This window comes from Gallinula chloropus (genome assembly GCF_964237585.1).
Source record: "Gallinula chloropus genome assembly, chromosome: 2".
In the NCBI taxonomy this organism is placed as follows: domain Eukaryota; kingdom Metazoa; phylum Chordata; class Aves; order Gruiformes; family Rallidae; genus Gallinula; species Gallinula chloropus.
The window spans coordinates 65,556,266-65,574,172 of NC_140086.1; the positions used below are offsets into that span (position 1 = coordinate 65,556,266).

General features: G+C 42.0%; 1 protein-coding gene across 1 annotated transcript in view; it reads right to left on the reverse strand.

Moving 5' to 3' along the window:
* TEX10 (testis expressed 10) overlaps window positions 1-17,907 on the reverse strand; it is a 62,630-nt gene that overhangs the window by 31,416 nt on the left and 13,307 nt on the right. The window contains exons 6-9 of the mRNA XM_084260054.1: window positions 15,856-16,094; window positions 4,868-5,003; window positions 467-642; window positions 90-267 (exon numbers count right to left, since the gene is read on the reverse strand). Coding sequence (XP_084116180.1) covers window positions 90-267; window positions 467-642; window positions 4,868-5,003; window positions 15,856-16,094 — 729 coding nt within the window. The remainder of the gene's footprint in view (window positions 1-89; window positions 268-466; window positions 643-4,867; window positions 5,004-15,855; window positions 16,095-17,907) is intronic.

Consider the following 17,907-nt stretch of genomic DNA (forward strand, 5'->3'; position numbering starts at 1 on the left):
ACCAGCGACTGGCTTTCTGGGCTTTCCTCTCGGGTGCGTTGTTTGTTTGTCGCTACAAGAAACACAAGCGGCCCGTTCCGCGTCGTTACCTCATGCGCAGGATCCCGATGAGCGTGGCCGCCAGGTCGGAGGAGATCCTGCCCATGATGCAGCAGCGGCTGAGGCAGGCGAGCAGGCCGGCGGGCAGGCCGGGCAGGAAGTACACCAGCTGCACCAGGCGCCGCTGGGCCTCGGCCGGCAGCAGGACCAGCGCGCCATCTAGCGGGTCTGCCGGCACAGCACACGCAATCACCGCCCTGACACCGGCGCGGGGCTCCCGCCCGTACCCCGCCCCGCCCCGCTCCCCACCCCAACCCCCCCCACCCTCACCCCTCCGCCCCGCCTTTACGTTCGGCCCCGTATTTCCCACTTATCGCAGCCTCCCCGCCAGGTGAGACCCCGCCGGGCTGCGGCGGGGAAGCCGTACCGTATATTTGAGCGGCGGTGGCCTGTAAGCTCTGCAGTAACTCCTTGTTGGAGCGGGCGGCGGCTGAGTGGATGATGTCGATCAGCTGATTGGAGAGCTCGGGGTTTCTCAAGCCGAGCAGAGCCAGCTGCTGAGGTAAGCCGGCCAGCCAGCGGGACAGAACTTTACTTCGACTTCTGAAGAAAGAGGGAAAACTTATTATATACTAAGTGACAACCCCCCCGCACAAACTGGACTCTTCCCAGGCTTGACTGAGTCCCTTTAACGACAGCTTCAGTTAAATCAGAGCAAGCTGCAATCCTGTCAGCGGCTGAGCACATCTCACACGCTGGCGTGCGACTAGTTACCGGCTTGATCCATCCCCTTTGCACTGCGCACGTCCAGCTCTGTCAGAAAATACCTGTCTGACCTGACCGTGTGCTGGCAAAGGAAGTTTTCCATCTATCATCAGTTTTATCAGGTCGTTTTTATGAGCCAGGCTAAAAAGCCAGATTACTACACCCGGAATAATACTGACACCCCCCATCAAGCTACTACTCTTTTACACTAGGCATCAGCAAAGGTGCAACTGAATTTAAAAGTCTTGTGTGTGTCAGTTCTGATACATCTTAAAAGCTGAATGAAAAGCTAAACCTGGCTGCTTTAACTAGAAGTTGATAACACTGTTTTACGTTCCTTCCCTGTTAAACTGCTGCAGTAAATGAACTGCTTATGTCAATGGTATTCACATTTCTCCCCCCAGCCCCCTCACCAAGGTCCAAACCCCATTTTTGTTTTCCAAGTATAGCTGCATTTCTTACCCAGGAGCCACGTTTTTTTAAAAAAAGGCAAAAATATTCAAAAGTGTTCAAAGTCAAGTCTATTTTTTTTCCTTAAATTAACTTGGGTGATTAGAGACCTCTCTTTCCCCTTTATTATATTTCCCTTTATATTAATAATATAAAGTACTGAATTACTGTAACGAAGGTTTTCAGGTAGGTCTTTTACTAACACTTTCCAGAAGGTAAAGCACAAATTAAAGACTCCGGAATCCCATTCACAGTTTCAACACTGAGTTCCAATGGCACACAGGCAGATTATTTCAAACGTGTCTCTCCTAGAGACGCTGCTATTAAAAGACTTTAATAGATCCGCAACTTCCTATGCTCAAAACCACACCAAAAACTTGAGGCATCAACCCAAATCCTTACTCTCTCTGCAAGCCATACAGAGCTGATACAGTCATTTATTTTTCCTTACACATCAATGCATCTCATTACTAAGCTGTATACTTCAAACGTAGAAAGCACAACAGGAAAGAAGCATGAGGGACAACTGGAATAATTATTTAGTTGAATCTCTTGTGACTGACATGAACTTTAATAATCTTTATTGAAAAAAAAAGTGACAAGGTATCATTTATATTGAAGGACAACCTGGGTTCATCCTAATTTCAGGCCCTGTTATTCCCTTATCCTACAGTGTGATTGTTAAGAAGCTTTTGCTATTTTCACATCCTGTTAAAAAATAATTCAGCTTGACATTTAGGAATTGCTATTTCTAACCTACTTGTCAGAAAAGTAGGAATAAAACCAGTTTACCTACCAATTCCTCTTTTCCCATTCTCTCTGAGTGCTGTTTACCATAAATACTCTCTAAAAGCTGGTCAGGAAACAGCAAAAAAACACATGGAAAAGCTTTTCCCTTGCCAAAGAGAAATATTCATTTGTATTTATAATTGGATTATCCAGACCTCCTTCCACATTCCAATCAGTTGGCCTGTTGATACTTCAGGAAACTTAACTAATTATTTTTTTCTTCCCTTTAAATGTCTTTGGTGATGAGCTTTAGAACTTGACAACCCGCATTATAGATCTGCTTTTATTTATCCTTTCTGGCTCAAATTTAAACAATCTTATAGGCCAATCCCTATCTTTCATGGGCTACAATTTCTGTGTCACCCTGGCTTATCAAATCAAACATAATTTATAAATCAAAATCAAAAGCATTTCATCAGCTTACTACTGAAGCAATGATTATGTAAAAGCAGCTGCGAGTGCAAATCAAGGTCTTTGACAAAGTGTCAGCAAGAGTGGTAAAACCATAAAAAACTATTTCATTTTCAAAAAACCTGACCAAATTAATTTGCCCACAAAATATAGGGGAAGGGCATTGCATACACAGATCGTGTTTTAACAGTAGGAAGAGCCTAAAGAAGAGACAACTGAAGTGGGCGAGGTAGAGGAAGGCTCAACAGAGGTCCCTAAACACCTGACATGGAAGTGGCAGATGGGAATCAAGTGTTTGATTTCTCATCTCAAAGAAGCAGGTGCTGGTATCAAATGAAGCTAGAAGGAGCCAGGATCAAAAGAAACAGGAGGAAATCGGTCTTCAGACAGCTGAGCTTTGTCACTCCTTGCCAGAGGACGCTGTAGATGCTCTTGGTTTAGGCAGATCCAAGGAACAACTAGAACAGCTCATGGAAAAGATACCCACAGAGTGAGACACTAACACAGAGAAGTTCTGCTCAGTGAGGAAGTACAGGCTTCAAATGGCTGGAGGCTTAGAGCACCACAGACAAGTAACTCTTTCTACAGCACCTCACATGGGTCAGAGCTGAAGACAGGCTGTGAAGCTAAATAGGCTTTTAAGTCTCTACCAGTGATATATATATATATGCATGTTTATACACACACACTGTATATGCATATATACACACAATGACTGGGCAAGTGTGTAGCGTTTAGGGGTGAAGATAAGAAACATCGAGACCAAAATATTAATTGTGAACCTTGCAATAAATCAACTAAGTTTTCTTCCACAGGGCAACAATAGGCCAGAAGATTCTACCTAGCCTTTGAATCAGATACACCTACACAGAAAATCCACATTTCACTTAAATGTCCTCGGAAGACATTCCAACACTAACTCTGCTCCCCATAGGATGCTCCTGACAAGTTTGAGGAAAAAAAAATTAAAAAAAAATGAGGAGAGCAGGCAAGGGAGAGCTGAAGCAGAGAGCTATAACATCAAACTGAATGGGACAACATGAATATTATCCAGGACCTACTGCATGGTCCACATCTTGAAGGAATGAAAACCACACACCTGTTTCTAAAGAGACAAAATGGATCAGTATAGAACACAAACATTGTATCAGCTTAAAATGCCTCGTCATATATAAGTGCACTTATCTTTTTTGCAAAGAATTGTTGAGATTTTATCATTCTGCTACTAAGTGTCACAATTCCATGCAGAAGATAGAGGAACAGCCAGAAAAATTATACTTGCAATGTCTAAAGACAGGAAGTTAAAGCTTTCTAGATAGTTAGATGATGACATGAAACTGGATGAGAAGCTCAAGTAAGTACTGACAACAGCAGTTTTATGTAACCTCAGGGAAATAAGACAGTATGAAAACAGTTTCTTTCTCATTCTGGGTGAAGAGGAGGAAACCAGCATTATTCCCTAGCCTTTTCCTGTCTTTCAAATTCCTGATGTTTTATAATGCTCAAAGGGTAGTGTTAATATATTTCTGGCTATAGATCTAGTTATGTGTACACTTAGGTCATACTACAGCAGGAGATTTAATAAAACAGAAGTAGCAGAAGAGAACAACTCTCCTAGAGCCTGACTCTGCTAGTGAATGCCAGTGCTTCTGGGGGCCCTGGTGGTTTTTTTACGTAGTATCACAAGTATGAACTTCTGTCCCTCAGCAGTTCTCAAATGAGGTAGGATTAATGCAGCACCATCTGCATTTAAGGATTTTACATAGCTGGAACCAGATGACTGGACAGGAAAGTACCTTCTGGAAAAACTAAGCCTTGGTGACAATTTGGACAAATCTTATGATGAAAAAGAGTAACAACAGCAATACAGAGAATAACCTTCTTACTTGAAGTCAGTCAGGTTTAGTAGATGCACTAATATGGTAACCCAACAGGACAAGTTGGGTTCCAACCAACTAGTCTCTGGAACTACAGCTTCAAAACAACAGAATAATACTATTCTTAAAAAGAAAATAAGTACTAAAAAAGCTAGATATGCACTTCCAGAACCACCAAAGGCACCAAGGTGCAAGTCCACAACCTCACACAGAAGTAATGGAAACACTCTGTGGCTTCAGCTGTGCAATCTCAACACACCCACTGCCTACCACACTATCTAACAGTGAGCTTGCAGCAACATGCTTGGAGTTAAGTTTTAAACATTAAGATCTATCTAGTACTTACATTAAGAAAGAACTAAGCTAATGCTAATACACACCTCAGTTTCACAACTCACAGAACCTACGTTCAGTGATACAGTGCCAAAAGAGATTCAAAAGTAAGTTTTTAAACATCTACACAGAAGTTCGGTTTTCTAACTTTTAAAATAAATATACTATGTTGAAATGAGAAATGATACACAAACGGGTTTTACCTGATTCTTTGAGTCCTCAAATCTTCTTTTTGGTAAACTCTGCTAAAAAATTTCAAAAGCAATGTACGAACAGGAAAGAGGAGATTCCTTTGCTGGTATAATGTGTATACTGCTTTTATCAAGGGTTCTGTTGCCACTAGAAAGAAAATACATAAAAAATATTAAGTAGAGCATCTTAATCTTCTGACTTTATACATACACAGAAGAGCTATAACCTGTATATGCAACTACCTGTATTTAACTCCACAGGGAAGTACAGTATGGTTTTAAAACAACTATTGGATAAACCACTGAGACATCACCTTCCTGTGTAGCTTGTGAAAGAGCCACATAAATGGAGACCCCAGAAATGAAAAACCTCAAGCCTTCTCAAAAGACGATGCAGTGCACTGGTTGCGACGCCGCCAACACCCAATAAATTCTTGCTGATTTCCACTGCTCTTTTTCCCCTAGTGCAGTGACCTCACATCAATCTCCTTTACTCACCTACACCTCACTGCCACGATGCCTTCAGTTCTCTCTATACTACCCTTTCTCCCTGCCACATGCACCAGCTCTCCATGTCTTTCAATCAGCTGGCTCCAAAGCCCATTTGCTAACAAATGGGAAAAGACGTACCTGGAGAGGCCCCTGGCAAGCCACTCCAAAGAGAAATGGAAACTCTTCTTCCCTGAAGCTGGTCAGCTGCACACTGTCACTAGACTTAGAACAACATACTCTTACGTCAAAGTGGGCTAAAACCAGCCAGCAAATGCCAAAGTAACTACAGAACACTGAAAATCAGACCAAACACTTTCTTTGGAAGCCAGATTAAAGCACTGGATGCAAAAATAAACAAATAATGCAAAAATTTTTTTTTTGTAAAAAAAAATCATCACACAAACATCTGAATTCAGAGAAGACAAGCCTGGAAAGAATAAGGAAGCATCTGAAAAGTTAAGAAACACAAGAGACCTGACCCAATTTGTCTCACAAGAGCCTGGGGTTGCAATGAATTCATTTCTGTCAAGATCAGTAGCAGCAGTCATTTAATTATCTTCATAAACCAAGTTTGAGAAACCTTTTGTCTTTCCACTCAGGTGTACAGAGCAGTCAGTAAACTATGTATTAAAAAAACCAGACACAATATTGTGTTCCACACTGAACAGAGCTACTTCTGCCCACAGCAATAAGAATGCTGCATCCTAAAAATGATTCCAGATCCAGTGCAGGGCTATTTAAGTTACTGTAATAGAGTGATTGTCACTAAAAGACACACCAGAAATGGGATGGTCATACTCAAGCATAAAGCAGGGAGCCATTTAGAAATTGAAACCTAACATCTTTGTCAACAGAAAAAAATCCATCAAATATTAAAATGGATTTTAATTAAGATAAATTAAATTATTTTCATTGTATCAGAAGCATCAACTTATTCAATTCACATACTCTTCAAATCAAGATTTATCTTGGACAGGATTTCTTAAACAGAACACTTGCATAGCCTTAATCAGGTAAAATCTTTATGCAGTTTTTAGCTAATTAATGAACTGTTAAATATAGTAAGAAATAAATATTCTAAGTATATAAAACATTTAGCTATCTTCCAATAACTGTGGCACATTTATTAGAGCAGGTCCTGCTATTTGAATTGTTTCGTATGAACAGAGCAAATTTAAAAACAGAAGTAGTTTAAGATGGATTTTAAAAAAAGTAGTACTTAAAAGGTCCACGTTATACAGACTTTCAAAACACAGGCAAAGTCCTCATGATTTTTAACATACTGCAGTATGTTGCACATACTTGCACATGGCAAGCCTCCTTCTGAAGTAAATGAGTCACCTGTTCTCTTTGTTACTTGAAGAAAATTTATCAAAATTACAACTATCAGGCAAGCTGCTGCTAAAGTCATACCTGAGAGATACCAAGGAGCTGACCTAATTACAAACAGCAGATCCAGTTCAATCTTAAAAAAAGAGATCTTCAGGTGTCACTGCTTGAAGCTCTTCCAGACGTGCACCAAAACGGTGCAATTCATCCCAGCATAAATAGTTACTCCAAACTGGCAATGCTGAAAAATGCACCTGCAAATATACTACCTTTGCAGGGGCATAATGCAGAGGCAGTTGATTACAGTCTTATTTAATCTCTCGTTTATTAGCTTTTTGCTTTTTCTATCTAAATTTCCCCTCTTCTGATTTCCATTGCATTCTAAACAGTTTTGATTGTAATTGTTAATATTTTTTTTCTTTTGCCTTGTTTTCTAAAGACAGCATACCATTACAGTCCCTTAACTTCAAAATTAGATTTAGCTCAATCTGGGGGCAGGGGGGAATCAAGGAAGGAAAGTGGTTTTCTTCCACAGAATCAGAGAGGGGTTGAGGTAGGAAGTGACCTCTGGAGGTCAATTGATCCAACACCCTGCCAAATCAGTATCAACTAGATCTGGATGCCCAGGACTATTGTCCAGACAGCTTCAGAGTATCTCAAGGATGGAGACTCCACAATGTCTCTGGGCAACCTCTGCCAGTGCTTTGTCACCCTCTTAGTGAAAAGTGTGTTCCTGATGTTCAGGCAGCATGTCCTGTCTTTCCATTTGTGCCCATTATCTCTTGCATTGTCACCAGAAACTGTGGGCACTTGGCTGTCTGATCAAGGCCATAGTTACATCTCACTGCAGCCCTGCTCCCAAAACAGCCCATGGAAAAGCTTTGCTTCTTGCTGAACACAGAGACAAAGTAAATCACTGATAGCGAACTCTAGCATGAGAACAAGAAACTGTAATAAGAGCTCTTTGTACTTAGAAATTCCACTGGGCTGATAGAAACCTGATACTATGTAGATGGCCTTTTTCCCCTCTCCTTTTCCTGACCCCTAACTATGTGTGAAGCAATTGCGACATCTCCTTTGAAAGGGTACTTAAACAGCAGCCGGCTTGAATAAAGGGAACTGATTGCTTTTAACCCTATTGGTGTGCAGGCTTTTCCTAGCGCCTCTCTGCACTTCCAAAGACCCTGGATATAAAATATTTCCCAAGAGCTGGATTTTGGACGAGGAAAATCACAATTGGCACCTGAACAGGGACCCAGACGAACAGAGACCAGGAACGACCAAGGACCGGGAAGAAGTTCAGAGACAGAGCAGCCAGGACGAAACAGGAAGGCGGCTTCAGAAGGCTGCGGCAGACTGACTGGTGCCGGTAGAGCAGTAAGTGTTGCGGGAGCTGGAAGCAGGGTCGCTCCCCACCCTCTGTGTCCACGATGGAGTGGGAAACTGTGGAGAAACTGCTCCTTAGTATCTTCTCTAAGAGAGATGAGCAAGTGTCTCCAAAACAGCTAGCGGAGCCGATCAAATGGGCTCGTCGCTCCAGACATTTGACAGAGGTAGCACTAATATTTAGTGTCTCCGAATGGCGAGAAATCGGGGATCATATGTGGGATGCCCTTATTATGGGTGGTAAAGAAGTGAAACTGCTGCAATCTCTCCGACTGACCTGGCATGTGGTGGTTAAGACCTTAAAATCAATGCAGGCTGAACACCAGGTGGCCACTGCTGCAGTGCAGGTGCTAACAGGATCTCCAGCTCCATCAGAGACAGTGTTTGAGAGTTCGGTCCATGGCTTAGTACATTCTGTGTGTTCCAACAGCCACTGAACTGTGAGAATCAGTGGAGGGAGCAAAAAAGGACACTTTGCCCTCCGCAGGGTCTACTGACCAACGAGAACCTACAAAGTGTCCTGAAAGTGCAGCCCCCTCAGCCACAAGTTGTTTCTGTGAAACATCCAACGACTCCTCTGATTCAGAAGGAACAGAGGAAGAAATACAGGAACTTACTAACTGTCTCCAAAAGATTAAATTCAAACAGAATAATTGGATGGCTAACCCAGTGCGGACGACACCAGGACTATGCAAGGTGCCCATTTCAGGACCCATGCCTATGCCTTCGGTGCCACCCTATTCAGGAGTTACACCAGCTCCGGTTCCCTCGCGTTGCACAGGGGTGATTGGTGATGTGATCATAGAAGGACAATGGGAAGCGGCGTCCCGAGTTGCCTGCCCTGTGGTATATAATCAGATCAGGGAGGAATGGGGAAGACGTGCTCCATAAAGAAGGCGAGGCAGTAGTGAAAGTCCTCCACAATATGCTCTCTAAGAGAGTAATTAAAAATGATGAAAAGTCTCTAAAACAGCTCCTTCTGTGGAGCAAAGAAAGAGAACTGATAACAAGCCTTAACAGGGCATTTGATTTACCTTCTTGGGAAGCTATTGGAGCTCAAATCCTTGACGAACCCTCAGTTGGGGCAAAAGAAGCTAAATCGTTAATAACTCTCTGGAAATTAATTAAAAGGACTCTAACCGAAACAGAGGCTGAACGCGTTGCTGCTGCTTCAGCCTTTGCAGCTTTAAGAACAGTTCTGGGTTCTACAGAACCAATTCAAAAAGGGAAAAAATCTACTATGGAGAATGTGTTTTTGTTTCTGGGTGCCCTTTCACCTGCCCCAGTTACTATACTAAGTAATAATACCGTGTTATCAGAGCAAAGTGATAAATCTGTTGGAACTGACAGGGAAAGGAATAGTGTGCATAAATCTGCCACCACGGTCTGCAACCCCCCTCACTATTATACCTTTGGAAGGAAACAATGTGGAAACAAATGTACAACTGACTGCATCTAGTATCTATTCACCTCTAACTTTTACTGAGCCTAAAACACCCCGTGAGGCAGTTGAAAACGTTAACTGGCATCAACAACTTCAGCTTGTCCTTGAAAAGCTGGAAAACATGAAAGCGAAGCAGGCAGCTGCGGCAACAGCACGCCCTGCTGTGAAAGGGTTTAAGCCTACAGTCTCAGAACTGCCCACGCACCCACCCGAAACGCTACGGAGATAAAAACTACCGACACAGAGAATGAACAACTAAGGCACTGGGCAGTGCTGCCCCCATGGACAAAGAGCCTAAGGACAGGGACCAGAATCCTACGGAGATGGGCAAATATCAGCTTCGACAACCATCAGATCAGGGACACATTTCATATCTATACCCACTGCTCCCACCCACACCTCCTGACAAACTCAACAACACATCACTGTCTCCTGAGGCCAGAGAGACTCTGCAGAGACTGCTCGTCGGAGCCTGGGCACGTAAGGTGGCATCAGAACGGGAAAAATGGTTAAATCAGGGTATTTTGATTCAACCTGAGGGAAACTCTAGCCCTGCTCTATTGCAGAAATTACCGGGTAAAAGTTTATGTGGGAACAAGAGAGGGTGGTGGAGAGAGCTAGTAGCGGGATGGTGGGAGGTGACAGAACAGGGTCCTAGTGCTCACCCAGGGCTCAGCCCTGGTAAACAGCAGGGTCACACTGTGGTTCACAGCAGGGGAGAACGGCACTGTGGGCAGCGGCTGAGACCACTGAAAGCATGCCACGCAGACAGGTGCCTTGGCAGAATCGCCACAGAAGTGGGAGAACCGCCCCCCCTGTCCCCCCCACCCATATGGGCTGGATGTGACAACTCACATCTTCCAATATTGTTTGTCTGATGACTTGGTTTGCAGTGTTTGTTTGTATGTGCTGCAGGTTCAGGGATGCGTTTATTCACTGGGAGCAAAGCTGCTGCTTCCTTAGCAAAAGGATTTTTGATAGTTACCATTGAAAGTGGGCAACTTACTTTAAAAATTTAACCTGGAAAGCAGAAAATCCCCGCTTGGGTTGCTCAATGTCTGCTTACTTGAGAAAAAATTGCCCACTTACAAGATTTAATACAGGAGCAACTGACTAAGGGGCATATGAAGCCTTCTGCAAGTTTGTGGAACATGCAAAAATTTTAAAAGATTGGGTTTTTTTCGAAAGGTATTATTGGGTAGTGTTTCCACAAGCCATAAAAAATTCACCAATTATCTGCCAGGCTTGTGGAGCCTGGGCACTTGTTCCAGTATGTAAAGCACATCCCGATCTAATCTTTTATCATTACATGGTTGAGATACTGATTGCGGGGAAAAAACCTGAATGTTGAGAGTTTGATTCATAAATTAACAGTGCAAGGGATTACAGATTACTGGTTTTTCTGGCAGTGTGAGCTACTGCATAAATAGGGGAATCTAGTAAACATCCAATGCCACGTGTGGTCTGCTACAGCAGCACTTGAATACCCCCTGAAATCAAAATGGACAATAGCCCAGGATTTATAGCACAAACCTTTTACCAATTATGGGACATTATCTATGACAATACCTATTTTACAGGGACACCACATTTGCCCTTTAACACATAGGTTTAAAAGGAGGTTTGAAAGCGAACAAAAAATAAATTAGGAAAAGAAAAAAAAAGAGAAAGAAAAAAGTCAATGTCAAGTGTCAGTAAGAAATGAAGTTACAGGTACTAACTTGGGGAAGAAGATCTGCCTGTGTCATTACAGATACAGGAACCAAGTGGGTACCAGCCAAGTGGATAAAGCTGTGGATCTAGAAGAAATCAAGCTTGCATGAACCAGGATGGGATCCTGATCCCAGTAACTGAAGTCAAGTGGTCCAAGGGCAGCCACAATGGACTATGAATTTTGCTGCAGGACATATTGAACTATCAAACAGTCTTTGAAAAATGTATGTGTTTGTGGTAAATGAAAATTAGGGAAATACTGATTTCTGCACTGCCTAAGGTCACAGACTGCAGTTGGTGCCTGAACAAAAACATGAGGCTGATGTTATCTGCATTTCTGACACTCCTGACTGGCAAAGCAAACAAATGCAACAGCAAAGGTATTAAGGCACTTAGCTACAGATGTGGATTCTGTAAGACTCAGCACCTGATTTGTGTTGCTGGCTCACAGACATAGTTGTGAAAATTTTGAAAGCTATGTGCTGCAGGAATCTGGCTGACCACTCTCAGTCGATTCATGTGAGTTTCAGAAATTAACAGTTCAAACACAAAAGATACAACAAAAACAAACAACAACAAAAAAGGGAATTCTCTGAATTGGACAATTGGTTTCATAAGTGGGAAATTTCAGGGTGGATATTGTCCATGGTCAAATTTAAATTACTGGATTTGCTAATTATGGTACTTGTCTTACTCTTACTGCCATGCATATTGAGCTTTCTGCAAAGGGCCCTTGCAGAGACCTCTAAAAGCAGTTTTTGTAACACAGATACTAAAAGGGAAAAAATTGTCAAGGAGGACAGCAGGCCTGCCAGCAACCTGGCTCTTCTCACAGAACACATCGGCCCTGACAATATCCTTGAATTCCCATGAAACAGGAAAGTTACTCATGCTGAGAGGTATTTGGTAATCAGTATCTCAAAACATAGTGACCTTGAAGACAGAGGTACAGACTGCCTCAAACGAAGAGGGAGTTGTGAGAAGTATTTGGAAGTAAGTGAACATGTCATGAACCAGCCATAATAAGGTGGCCAAAACACAGCAGGTGTGCGGATAACTTTTAGACATCAAAGGTAAACTAACAATGTTTAGCTGTAAGATATGCTTATCAAAACTCATTATAATTACTAATTAATCACTTTGGTGTGAGCAGTGTGTAGCCAATTAGCAGTTTTTAGCTTGCCACGCTTTACAGCACAGTTTTCCATTTTCGGGATGGCTTTTAGATTTAGTTAAACAAGGGCTTATGGTTTTGTTAGTTATTTTTGCTTTAGTATTATATTTGCCATGTATGTCACAGTGTTTCTCTTGCAGGATGGATATTGCTCTTTGCAAAAATCTGACTGGTCCATAAACAAGATGGGGGAATTGTAGCAATGCATTTTGAGAGGAGTGGGTTTTCTGGCCCATACAGATTTATTTCTGACCCCCATATAATCAGGCCCGGGGAAGCTAGCAGAGACGTGTTGGTATGCAGTAACAGGAGAGCAGATTTCTGTGAGAACAGCAGCTTGCAAGAAAAACCATGAGATAAGAAACTGCAAGAATGTTAACAACTCCCTTAAAGTTATTGTGTAGCCTTGACCAATTATTAGCAATAGTGAGACACATGTAAGTCAGGTGAACAGAGCATCTAACCAACAGAAATGTAACGTAACTCATGTACTGATATAAAAACCTATATAAGCTCTGTGTGTGTTTCAATAAAGGAGCTCAGCACTTGATCACATTGATCCAGAGTTGACTCTGCAAAACTTCAGCTGCAGCAAATCAGCACTGGTCCCTGGGGCTGCAGCTGCTGCTGCGTTAAAGAAACTAACAAAACCTTAGGCTGTTGGCTGAGTAAACAAACCAACGCTACACCTCTTGCTTTTAGTGGCCTGCTTACTGATGTAGATAGTGTGAGACATGCTACTTTGCAAAACAGAACTGCTATTGATTTCTTACTTTTGGCACATGGTCATGGATGTAAAGATTTTGAAGGTATGTGCTGTATGAGCTTACCAGACCACTTGGAATCGATTCATAAGAGCACTGATGAAGCTGAAATATGAAGATAGTTGGCTGGATGGATGGTTTAATAAATGAGGAATTGCTGGCTGGTTCAGAGATATTAAGACTGGACTTATCATCCTACTGATAATATTGTCTATGTCCATAATAGTGCCTTGTTTGGTTCAATTCCTTAAACAACTGACTAACAAAGCCCTTACTTCGGCTGTTTTGCTTGCGCAAAAAGAAAAAGAGGGAATTGTGGGCACTTGGCTTTCTGATCAAGGCCATAGTTACATCTCGCTGCAGCCCTGCTCCCAAAACAGCCCATGAAAAAGCTTTGCTTCTTGCTGAACGTAGAGACAAAGTAAATCACTGATAGGGAACTCAAGCATGAGAACAAGAAACTGTAATAAGAGCTCTTTGTACTTAGAAATTCCACTGTGCTGATAGAAACCTGATACTATGTAGATGGCCTTTTTCCCCTCTCCTTTTCCTGACCCCTAACTATGTGTGAAGCAATTGCGACATCTCCTTTGAAAGGGTACTTTAAAAGCAATCAGTTCACTTTATTCAAGCCAACTGCTGTTCACCATATTGGTGTGCAGGCTTTTCCTAGCGCCTTTCTGCACTTCCAAAGACCCTGGATATAAAATATTTCCCAAGAGCTGGATTTTGGACGAGGGAAATCGCAACAAGAAACCACTGAAAAGAGCCTGGCTCCCCCTTCCCTGCATCCTCCCTCCAGGTATTTACACACACTGATGAGATGTCCCCTGAGCCTTCTCTTCTCCATGCAAGTCCCAAGTCTTTCAAGCCTTTCTTTGTAGGAGATGCTCCAGTGCATTCATTCTCTTTGTGGCCCTCCGCTGGACTTCCCCCAGTGTGTCCATGTCCTTCTTGTACTGGGGAGCCCAGAACTGGACACAGCACTTCAGGCATGGCCTCACCACTGCAGCATATAGGGGAAGGAACACCTCTCACCTGCTTGCAACACTCCTAATGCAGCCCAGGGCACCAGTGGCCTTCTTTGCTGCAACAGCACGCTGACAGCTCATGTTCAACTTGGTATCCACCAGGACCCCGAGGTCCTTTTCTGCCAAGCTGCTTTACAGCTGGTCAGCCCCCAGTACATACAGATGCATGGGGTTGCTCATCCCAAGGTGCAGGTCTTCTCTGTCAAGCCATCATCCCATTACTCCAGCACATTGTGGCCATATCTCCTCTACAGCTAGTAAATGAATTACAATCTGACATCCAGTAAAGCTTTTTGTCTTCAAGATAATTCCTGTGCAGTACTAAGTTGTCCACACAAGCAGACACAGGTTTATAAGGTTACTTTTCCACTTGCAGTAAAACCTTTATAGGATCAGCAGACAAAATGTATATATACTCATCTTTTGGAATTTAATTTAATTTATTTTCTGCATTCCTAAGAAAAAATTACTTACTAAAATTGCCACTATGGTTGGAAAAAACCCATTATCCACTGTCTGGTAAAAGTGGCAGAAAAAGGAAAAAAATAAATCAGTGTTTCATTGTAAGAGAAGGCATAAAGTATCCAACAATCCAACAATAAATTGTAAAGTACTTTCCTGAATAGCAACTCTTCTATTTTAACTGAGCTGGTAAGACAGGCACATCTCTGACTGGTCTGTTCTTTGCCTTCAACAGAAGCTAAATGTGGAATGCAGACAGGAATGATTACTTACTGTCTTTGTCACCGGGGACACAGGAATAGACATATTCCTAATTAAAATGGGTTTGGAAGGAGATACAATTAACTGCCAAAATATGTTTGAGGGACAGCTGACATATTTTCATCTTACAACATTAACAATGAAACCTGCTGCTAAGGGCAAAGTATTTTCTCTAAAGTCTACTTGGCTGTGTGGCTGTGGAATTCACTTCTACCAGACTGGTAAGACATAATAGAACCCTGCCTCCTTTGCACATACTGAAAAATATGTTTCCTGAAGAAGCCCTTCAGCACTTAACAGTGCATCAATTATTTAACAGGCACATCAACTAAGGTCTCATCTGGAACACAACCAAGTAGTACTTGAAAAGGGAGGAGAAAAAAGAGCCAAAACACTTTACGGGTCCTGCAAGTTACACTTGGAAATACATTTCCTCTTGGAAAAGGACTCAAATCAAAGACCTTGGAAAATAACTCTACAGCAGCTTCCATCAGAACAATCCTGGCATTTCATGTCATCAAAGAACTAGAATGGTCATCTCAGTACTCAAGGGAGTTTATCATCAGCTACATTAAGCATTTTAAATAAGGATTGAAATATTAAAGCATCATGCACCTCTACATACTAGTATTTTTTTTTCCAGAGAAGGAAACTCATCTCCCCATTTAGAAGAACACCTTAAGCTAAAACCAGAAAACATATGGAAAAAATATATTAATACTTCGCATATCAACAGTGTAAATCTAGCAGCATTCCTAAAACTCAAGCACTTTCCAATGCTACATTCAGGGATATGACCATGGAGTTCGATTAACCTCTATAGACAAAATATGTTATGATGTAACAACTGAGGAGTTGAGATGAAGTGACCTGAAAAACACTAGAATAACTCAAGCTCTTAGTTAGTGTATAATTATGCTTTTCAGAAACTACTCACATCTTACCTTTGTTTTGCTGTATTTGCATTAGTCTCCAAGTCACACCAAGCAATCTGTTCACCTGCTTGCTATTCAGCTTGCTGCCATCCTGAAGAGTATCTGTCACGAATTTCCTTATCATGTCTAGCCAACCAGAATCCACCTGAAGCGTTGAAGTGCTTGCTAGTGAAACCATTATGTCACACAAGGTTAAGTTCAGTAAAAGATGGTCCACGCTGTTTGAGGATGTCATACAGTACTTGTTGCTAAGGGGAAGGGTGGAAAAACCCAAGATATTAAAAAAAATTGTGCATTTTAATATACACTACTTTGCTAGAAATTATACTACGTAGAAAAAAGTTCTGAGCTTTAAAGCCAATACACATTCAGAAGTCTGGGTTGCCCAGGGAGGTGCTGGAGTCACCGTCCCTTGGGGTGTGTAAGCGGAGGTTGGATGAGGTACTTAGGGACATGGTTTAATGTGTAATACAGGTGGTGTGGGGGACGGTTGGACTAGATGATCTTGGAGGTCTTTTCCAACTTTAATGATTCTGTGATATTTGACACTCAGGTACATGAAAAGTCTGACATCAAAACTTCCATTTCTCATTTTTCTAGTGAGGGCAGCAACCAAAGCTCTAAATTGCATCTCTCCAGTTTTCTCCTGTCTGACATCTTCCCCTCTAGCCCAGAAGCACTTTCAGGTGACTGAAACCAGTAAAGGAAGACTAAACAAATTAATTCTTAATTTCAGTCTCTTCTGTTTTTTCTGTGAGGAATCACATGGATTTTGTCCTCCTGACACAATGCCAAAAAACACCTGGAACAGCACAGAGAAATCCATTTCTGTGCTTCTCTTCCAAACTCATGTGAATCAGAAACACATTTTTTACCATCACAATATTCTGCAGGACCACCCTGTTGCCCTACAGAGGTTTGAAAAACAGAATTAAGGGACATCAAGAACAGAATCAAGAGTAGTGCAACTTGACACATAATGCCACATCTTCTCTACTTGCTGATTAGCCACCCAGTGTACAAAACCAAAAGCTTTCAACATTAATCTACAGAAAGCTGCACAAGACGAACACTGACATTCAGAACACAAAGTAAAGCTGTGAAACAAAAACAAGCAGCAGCACTTTACTGTGTTAAAGTATGTGCATCCTTCACCCTTCATTTCAGAGCTAACCGTTACAACATGAGCAAGTAATCTCAACCTGTGGATGTCACACATGGTGTAAGTGCTACAGACTTTTCCAGGTTCAGAGTACGTAGATACTGAGCACCACCAGTACTACTGTGGTAAAACTGCAACATTTTGCAAACAGGAGAAGATAAAGGAAGCCTCAAAATGCCATGCAAGGTTGCCAAATATAGGCCTTTAACCTGATAGATTTGCTAAGCAAGGAAAACAAAAGCAACTGATTTTTCATGGCATGAAGCTAAATTTCCACAGGTCTTGAAGTAGCACTCAAAAATCAAACCACAAAGAGTTTCACAGATTATTTCTCTTGCACATATCCAACAACACATTTATTTTTAAGTGCAAGAATGGGGCCAAACTTAGTAGCAGAGTGAAGAAGGATTGACAAGTATGGTTAGGCAAAGTGGCACCTATAAGACAAGATGGTTACATTGACTATATACTAATTCTGAGATTTTCGTTTCAATGAAGGGTCCAACTCTAGAAAAGCAAAACACTTTTTGGCTTTTTGAACTTCATGGGTGAGTCTTAGCTGAAATGAGAACACTTACTGAAGAGCTATGCTGTACCTCTGATCTATTTGCCCTCCCAGGAAGGGAAAATGCTACAGTCAAAATATCAAATAGGATTTCTGCCTTAAGTATACCTGCACTACAGGAGACCCTTAGTATATAAAAAAAAAATCTGCTTTTACTACTACAGTTAAGTCTGCAGTGGCACAGTTTGCAAGTGTTTGAAGCCAAGGTAGACACAAGGTGACACCCACAGTACGTACACCAGTGTTTCACAGGGACTGCAGGGGCACAGAGAGACTCAGAACAGACTTTGCACGAATACAGTCCCACGCCGGGAAGCTGAGAGTAGAAACAACC